This window comes from Triturus cristatus, chromosome 4_1 (assembly GCF_964204655.1).
Source record: "Triturus cristatus chromosome 4_1, aTriCri1.1, whole genome shotgun sequence".
Lineage (NCBI taxonomy): Eukaryota > Metazoa > Chordata > Amphibia > Caudata > Salamandridae > Triturus > Triturus cristatus.
Window position 1 is genome coordinate 792052818 of NC_140585.1, and position 8974 is coordinate 792061791.

General features: G+C 42.2%; 1 protein-coding gene across 1 annotated transcript in view; it reads left to right on the forward strand.

The window, feature by feature from the left end:
* Positions 1 to 2877, forward strand: part of CCDC38 (coiled-coil domain containing 38) — a 1141020-nt gene extending 1138143 nt beyond the window's left edge. Inside the window, exon 14 of the mRNA XM_085653370.1 lies at positions 2756 to 2877. Coding sequence (XP_085509496.1) covers positions 2756 to 2866 — 111 coding nt within the window. The 3' untranslated portion in view covers positions 2867 to 2877. The remainder of the gene's footprint in view (positions 1 to 2755) is intronic.
* Positions 2878 to 8974: the final 6097 nt, after the last annotated feature.

Consider the following 8974-nt stretch of genomic DNA (forward strand, 5'->3'; position numbering starts at 1 on the left):
CAACCTAGTTCTTACTTTATGTGCGTTCCCTTTGAGTCGCTACATAATTGTCCCCTCCGGTTGCTCACCATCAAAACAGCATTCCTAGTGGCTATATTATCTGCCCGAAGGGTGAGTAAGCTGCAGGCTTTATCCTCCAAGCCTCCCCATCTAATAACATTCCTAAAGTGGTGACCCTAATCGATCTGGGTCAGTCAGTCACACTGCCCAGCTTTTTTGCTCCTCCGCATCCCTCTAAGGAAGAGAAGCATCTTCATTGTCTGGACCCAAAAAGAGACTTGTTGTTCTATCTTGACCACACAAAAGAGTTTGGGTGGATAACCATCTTTTCTTGGGTTAAGTTGGAGCAAACAATTGTTTGGCAGTGCAGAAACGAACCATTTTGCTCTGGGTGGTTATCTAGATTAAGATCTGCTATGCCCTGGTAAGAAACAGCCTCCTGAGGGCTTACGAGCCCTTTCCACCAGGGGGAAGGCTGCAACCATGGCATTGGCTCGATGAGTGCCGGTCCTGGACATCTGCCATGCTGCAACATGGGCTTTAGTGCACACGTTTGCTAAACACTACTGCCTGGACAGTCAGGTCCGCAGAACTTTCTCGTCTAATAATTTGTCTGCAGCGCACTGCCAGGAAGTATGACTTAGGTATCTATTCAAATGTAAGGAATCTGCAGCTAGAAGTTGCTATCAGGTAAACAAGTTACTTACCTTTTGTAATGCATTCTCTGACAGAGACAATTTCTAGCTGCAGATTCCTTACTGACCCACCTATGCCTCCCTGCTCTTTGGATTCATTAATAGGGCTAGGGTTTGGACGCACACTAGTCAGTTCACTTCATGGCTCTGCATTTCTGGCATGGAAAAAGTACAAAGTCTGTGTGTCTGGGTGGTGCCTATGTTGGTGACCACATCGTCACATCTGGCACCAACGATCCCAACAACACCAAATGGAGCCAAACGGAGCTATCCGACGGTGCGCAGGGGTGCTGCTCACGCAAACATTTCCAGATTCAGTCTGATGCATGGGAAATTCAAAGATAAAGAATCTGCATCTAGATATTGTCTTCATCAGATAAAGCATTACCGATGGTAAGTAACTTGTTTGTTAAATTAATTTCTAGGGCCCACATATACCCGAAGGTGTCTTGCCTCTAGCTCTACTGAAACCTAATAACTTTCAGCTCATGAACAAATTAATGTTTAAAGAGAAAGCATTATCCTGCAGAGGAGTAGATAGTTGATGTCTTTTAGACAGAGAGGTAGGGCATTCCACGTTTTGGAGGCACTGTTGGCAAAGTTTCTTCCTTTCCAGGAGGCTAACTTAAATCTTGAGATAGAGACATTTTTTGCAGTCGATGTTCTTAGTGTTCCTTTAAGGAGTGCCACTTGGATTTCTTCTTCAGGTAGTCCAGTCATATATCCTGTAACATAAATGTGATGCAAAGAGCTTTAAAGGGGACTCTTTGTCTGACAGGCAGTCAGTGCAGCTGTCTAAGTGCTGGTGAGACAGATTGGGATTTGGAATGCCCACTAGCAGTCATGCTGCAGCGACCTACAGATTTTGCAGTTTATTCATATGTTGTTGCTGCATATTCCTTTAAAGAGCATTACAGTGGTCAATTTTTGAAAGGGCCATAGATGTCACTACTGTTTTTTGAAGCTCAGATGGTATTAAAGGCAGAACTTTCTTCAAAGTCCTCATAGTGTCGAAGGAAGATGATGTAACTGCATTCACCTGGGTTCCGAAGGTGAATTTGTCATCCAACAACACTACTAGGTTATAAACCTTTTGTATAGGAGTGGGAAAAGATCCTCGTTCAGATGGCCACTAGGAAGGAGACCAGAGTGATATTGAGTTTCCAAATAAAAGTACCTCGGTCTTTGCGGAGATGAATTTCATGCAGTTATTAGCCATCCACTCACTGACTGCTCGAATGCAGTTATGGAATCTCATGCCAGTGTCCTGCTCACTCTTGGTCAGAGAGACCACAATCTGAGTGTCGTTGACATAGGGTATAAGTGAGAATACAAAAGTTCTAATTAACTTGGGCTTACCGGAAAGATAAATATTAAATAGTGCCGGACTCAACGAAGATCCCTGGGTAACACCACAGGCAAAAGAGAAGGAATTTGAGGTAAATTCATTGATGCCACTGGTTGCTTCTGATCCTGCAGGAAAGATCTTAATAGGGCAAGAGCAGGTCCACCAACCCTGATGCTTCAGAGGCGGCCAATCAAGAGATTGTGGTGGATGGTATTGAAGGCTGCTGTAATCTGTAATAAGATGAGAGCAGCACATCCTCCTTGATTAAGTGTGTGTGACAACAAATTCATATTGTCTGCAAAAAGTAGATTATTTGTAAAAGTATATTTTTATTCACACCTACATGTCAGCTACGAAAACGATCCAGAACTTTATTATGGATTCCTTCATTGGCGAGTAACCCATTTTAAGTTCTTATTTTGGTTCCCCTGGATTAGATATTCCCCACCTCCCTTCCTGCTGTATGTTCAACCAGGCCTCATGAGCAATAGTTTTAGGTTTGGTTTACACGGGAAGTGAAAAAAGTGCCGATGTTTTAAGTACTTTGGGTTAAAATAGTAGTGTCCCTTTTTAAAAAATGTATTAAAGCAAAGTAGCACCTTTTTATGTGGCTCATGAATATATTGCACATTTTGATAGGATGAATAATAAACCAACAATGGCCATAAAACAATGCAATTAACCAGTTTCTAATTTTGTTTTAATTTCTTAGTTGGGAAGAAAACTTATGATTCGATCAGAGCCTCCAAGAACCAAACCAAAGAAAAGTAAATCTGCCATGGTTTCAAAAAGCGAAGAGGATCAACGTTATTTTTTCACTTAACTTACTTCTGAGCTTCCCATTTGTAATGTATTTTTTATAATAGACTACAGATTTGAAAATAATCTTTGTTTTGCAAGTAAAATTATATAGCAAAACTCTATTAACTATGGTGGTAATGTCTCCTTGGTTCACATGTGGCTGGTCCTGCATATATAAAGGTACTGATTTCCAGATAACTACAATAGTGGTGCCAGTACCCCCTTTCAGAGGGCTAGGGGACAAGTAGGCATTACTTGGCCAACCATGGTGGTTGAGGCATTTCACTCCTGATGTCCCGAAGTCGGCATGCTGTGGGCTCTGAGCAACTGGGACAGGTACCGCTTCAGCACCAGACTCTCAGTGATAGCATGGGTCGAGCACTCCAAGGCTTCTCGGGGAGGAGGTAGGAATAGGGTGAACACAGGCTCACAACTCAACATACATCCAGCAACCCCAAGAAATGGCTGTCAAGTACAATACTTTTATGAAACAAGCATTGGCATAGCCAATAGGTCTCGCCTTTGGTAATAATGTACTATCACAAAGTACAATACTCCACATCACAAGCACTATACACAGTCTTCCTATGGCAGGCCCTCTAGCATTCACTCGGGTCAGCTCTTGAGTCCCACTCCTCAATCTAGGGACCCTGGTTATTCCCCATTTACATGAGCTGAAATCCAAGCTAGGCCCCATTAGTAAGATAAAATCTTGCATGTTCCACTATACCTTTGCTTAAGTCAGAGTCTCACAACGCCATAGTCCGTCAGACAGAGGAAATTCCCTCAAAGGCCCCTTGGCCTAGTAATCAGTTTTACTTGCTCTTGCTGGAGTGGTGGTTCACTGTCCATGGGTGCGCACCGGTGGCCTAGCCCAGGATGCTGCAGTTAAGGTAGCAGGCGTCCACAGGGCTCTTCGGTCATGCAGTATGCCTCGCTCTGAGTCCGGTGGCAGTTCGAGGATGTCTGGACTGTTAATCCGCAGATGGTCCACGAACCGGGGTTTGCAGGGTCAAATAAAACAAGCATTTGCAATGCAATCGGTCTCGCATTTGGGACCTTATATGTATTTAGCTATACAGTACATTAGCCTGGGTGCTCAAACATCTCCTATTCTTTAACATGGAGGTAAAGTAAGCACCAAACTGTGTGACACGCCAGGTATGGGAACCAATGGAGTGAATTATTGCCTTTCAGCTGGAAATGGTAAAGTCCAAAGCTCAGTTTTTAATGTAAAATCAGGGCCTTTGGTGGTCAGATCACAGAAAATACAAGATTTGAAAAAAATATTATTGTCTACCGGTGCTTGTGGAAGACAATTTCTATGGACTAGAATCTAGAGAATGCTAAAGTGATTCTGGTATTTTACGGACCTCTGCTGGTCGTTTTCTATCAAGAAAGTTAAATAGAGGCAGTTGCCAGAACAATTAAAAAATAAAGTTCCTCAGCAGGAAGCAATTCTGGTATTTTACTCACCTCTTCTGGTTGTTTTCTATCAAGACAGTTAAATAGAGGCAGGTGAACAGAAAAAAAGTCACTAGGCGGAAGCAGACAAGTCCTAGGGCTGATCTCCAGAGCCCACAAAGTACATACAAATATAAGTATATACTAAAGTATATACAAGAGGTCTTGAATGCTCGACCTAAAAATAAGAAGATGCACTGGTTGCTCTTGCTTAGCACATGATTATACTAATCTGCCAAGTCTTTTTTGGACATTTTGGTATAATTTAATAGCTTTTAGCCTTGATGTTTTAATGATTCCTTCTACCCCAAAGTTACTTTTTCTTCATGATTTATCTTCCATTTACAAGGCAAGACACTTGCCTTTTACAAATGCAGATTATGCCTGTACTCGATCATGCCTTCCTTCCACAGCAATGCATATAAAACTACCCATCACTTCTCATTTTCACAGAGTTAGAAATTATCGTTTTTTATTTTGGTGAAACACTTATGTCTTATTTCCGCATGATACAAAGGAATGGGTCTTTTGAAAAGTGGATGAAATGATGGTGGATCCACATGTACAAACAGATGCATTGTCAGAGATCTTAACAAGATCGGTAAGGGCGTTTCTGCAGCATAAAGTAAGCTCTGTGTTGGTAAACATGCACTTACAAACATTAACATCACACTACTTTAACCAATCTACTAATAAAAACGACATTGAACAGTATAATTTGTGATGATCTAATGTTTAAGAATCCACTAAAAAATATTTAAAGTTAAGAGAAAAAACTGGGCAGACATGTAATCAACTATTTCAGACCCACTTGGGGGACGTGTTTTATAAGAACCTACGATTCCTTCCTCATTCGCCAGATTTTCTAATAACCACATATACCAGAATCATATTTTGCACGTTAAAAGCTGGAAAATGCAGAGTGAAAAATTATCTCTTGTTAGGGCATAGATTAGGTAAAGCTCATGGTTGGTATTATTACTCAGCATTAGCAAACCTCAAAAATTCCTTGTCTTTTACTCAAACACTGCCAAAGCCAATAGGTTTGGCTTACAAAGGAAAGTGATTCTTTAGTCTCTGGTGTGCTTAGTTACTCCATGAGTCATCATAAATGCACTCTGTTATTTATTATAGCACTTATGCATTCATTAATTGATCCACTGACTGATTCTTGCATTTACACAGTTACCCTTCCACAATAAGACACAAACTCAACAATATAGAAGGTAAATTAAATTTAAAAAAGTAAAAAAACTGGAGGGCCAGTTGCACACACTGGGATGGTAAAAAAGTGCAATGGCACGTTGGCCTCTTCATATTGCTTTTTAGGTCTCGCTGAGCCAAAGGCTCGAAGAGACATTTTATATGAGGTATTTTCAAAGTGCTACCCACAGTCTTTTGGCTGGCCTAAACCTTGAGTGCACGATCACATGCACGTGCACAGCTGCTCCCACTCCCCCCTCCCTTCTCTATAGCTTTGGCTTCTTTGTTTTTTATTACACTCTCCCCGCTCTTTTCACACTACCCCCTCCCTTCTAATCAGTTTCCTTTCTGCTCCTTGGATTGACCTTCCCCCTCCCTTCTCTCCCCACCTCATCGCAGCTTGTTTATTCGCGTGGTCGTGTCACTTTTCAGCTTTAATCAGGCTCCTCTGATGCTGGCATTCCCCCCTCCCTTCTCGCCCAGCCCTTCAGCCACGCATCCGTTTTCGGTCACCGGTAGTTAGACCAAGTTTCAGGTTCGATGCAGCCTTTTGCCTGACGGCTCAGTTTCCACTGATGCAAGCTGCATGTTCGCTGCGTTGTACAGAGCACAGATCTATTGAGGCTATGGTGGACTCTGTTAATATTTCAGTGCTGTCTTACAGGCTAAGCCCCGATGGTAACTACTATAGAAAAACTAGAGACTTTCAAATGCTGTAGTGCATTAAAAGCAGCAGGGGCACAACTAACCACTTCTTGGCGCAATGTGCAATTCTGAGTGATACATGCAGTCCTTAATACCTACCAGGCAGCATCCTCCATCAGACTGCTCCATGAGTGAGGAACTGGAGCGGGAGCTCGAAGCAGTGAAACCTACAGGAGGCAGGCCAGGGACAAAGTGCTGCACACGGCTTCATTTCCTATCTTTAGAATGTTAATCACCTAATTACGCAATCAGATACCGATTACCGCTTAAAATTAACAAAGACTTGTATTTGTCCTCATGTTTCTAAGCCAAGCCTCAAAGAGCGGCTACTAGGAGTCATTAGCATTACTGAACTCACTTTACTGACTTCAAGTTGGAGGGAACCGGCCTGGTTTTAAGATGCCACTAACAGCCTCTGCCACTGGCAGCTGAACCCACTTAGTTACTTTATCTGTAATGCTTAATACAGGTCACTCCCACAGTGACCATTTAAAAATAAAGGGGCACATTTTAAACAGCAGTTGCTTCGCTGCGTTGTACAGAGCACAGATCTATTGAGGCTATGGTGTAAAAGGAAACAACATTTACAAAATCGCCCATGTGTTCACCAAGGCATGCCATCAATATCCACAATCAGGAATGCTGATGCCTTTTTGTTCCGGAGCTGCAGCCGACAATGCTTTTTATCGACATTCACACCTGAAATAAATTAGCTCAACTTGCTGGTAACTAGCTGCACATTAATTGCGCTCCAAATTCTGTACATGTGACATCGTAATTGCCAACCGCTTTTTACCATCGAGTCAGCTTGTTTCTGAGAGATCCCAAATATGTTTAAAAATGTTCACAATCAAATAGCAAATTGCTTATAAAAATCTCATTAGTGATAAAATACAGAAGCACTTTTTTTCTTATGATTTTATTCTTCCTCTTTATCCAGTAAGGTGCCTGTAAAGAGATTCCCGTAGGGGTGTAGCCTATTTCAACATAACAACCACGTATTCCGATGTTCCCTCTCAAAATGAGCACAACATGCTTTTTTTTGTTGTAGCATTTTAGTGCTTGTTGCACCAAAATCTACGCAGTGCGGTATTTACCGGGCATTCTCTCTCCATTAAATATCAGCAGGTTTGAAGTGGCGAAATTTATCCAGGTGTTTGAGGGGAGCAGACTTTTCACCCCGTCCCTCATTATGAATGGCATGTTTTTTTTGTTCTGTTTTTTTTGTCATTGAGCAAACGAGTTTGCACGAGACCGGAAGCACGACTTTAGCAATAATTATGGCCATCAGCCGCCATTTTACCTCGGTGAATGTCGGCGGGTTATAAACTATCAAAATTATAGAGAGCAAATGCCCGTGCAGACAGACGCATGCGGATTTTGGTGCGGAAAGGACCAAACCACACTTAGGGGCATATTAACAAGCCAGGCAATACAATTCCAATTGAAACCCATGTTAAATGTGAAGGACGTCTAACATGGGCTTCAATTGGAATTCCATAGAGCATATTATCAAGCCCATTATCGCCGCTTCTAAAGCGGCGATAATTTTATCGCCTGGCTTGTTAATATGCCCCTTTGTTCCCCTTTTTGGTAGAAAAAAAATCACATATGCAGTTATTTATTAGCTCTAATAAATACGGATCATCTGGTATTGTTTTCATCTTTAAAAACCCCTCACCACCACTGAGCCCCAGGGCCTCAGTAATTAGTTACTGGGTGCCATAACAAACACTTCGCACCACTTGTAACGGCTCTCCCTGCTGCTGGGGAGAGATTGTAAAGTGCAGGGCACACAAAATCGATGTTTGAAATGTTCATAGTATCACTAAGGTCACAGTGACAAATGTATACGCCTTTTAATACATGAATGTATGTGAGTGTAGAATGCAATCCGTGCCTCGTATCTCTAGCACTTACAGATGACCTCTCACAGAGCAGATTGTGGTGCAAGTGTAGTGTTCCATGTACACTGGCATTCTTCAACACTATGCTGTTACAGGCCATAACTACCTCAGGCCTTCTCAGTTCACACGACGGTACTTTGACAGCAGCCTTTTTTAGTGCATTTTACTTGTTTTTTGAACGTGACGTGCACAAAGAAATCAGAAGTGGTCATTTTTGACATAAAAGTAACAAAGATGAATGTAGTTCTGGTTTCCCTATTTTGGGGGCATGCACCTCTTAGCAGTACATTGGTCTGTGGTGATGACCTGTAGAGAGGAGGGTTATCACATCCTGGTATGGTGGGGAGATGGTGTGATTTGTTCCTAATATACCCTAGTGTATACATTATGTATTGTATGTTCGTGACTCTACCTGGTTGTCGAAGGTCAAGAATCTTATCCATGTACTTAACCCCCCCACATGCAAAACCTCACACATCACCAACCAGGTACTGTGCATTAATTCTCAAACCTTGGTGGCCACCGAGAGAGAGAGTGAACAAGTGAGGAATACATTCCAGTTACTCATCCCTCAATCTGGCCCATATAGTTTTCTCATAAAGTCTGAAGCATCATACTGATCTTACTCATTTTTGCCTAGGAGAACCGCCACCAGCTGTCATAGTCAGGGCCGGCATTAGTGCTGTTGGCACTCGGTGCGACAACCAATTTTGTCGCCCTGCATCCTATGACCGCCTCCTCAGATTCTGTCACTACAAACAGGACAATCATTTGCAATGCAATAGGTTTCGCATTACGCAAGTATGCGCTATTGACATTGCAAAGAACAATGCTTTTTATTTTTGTTTTTG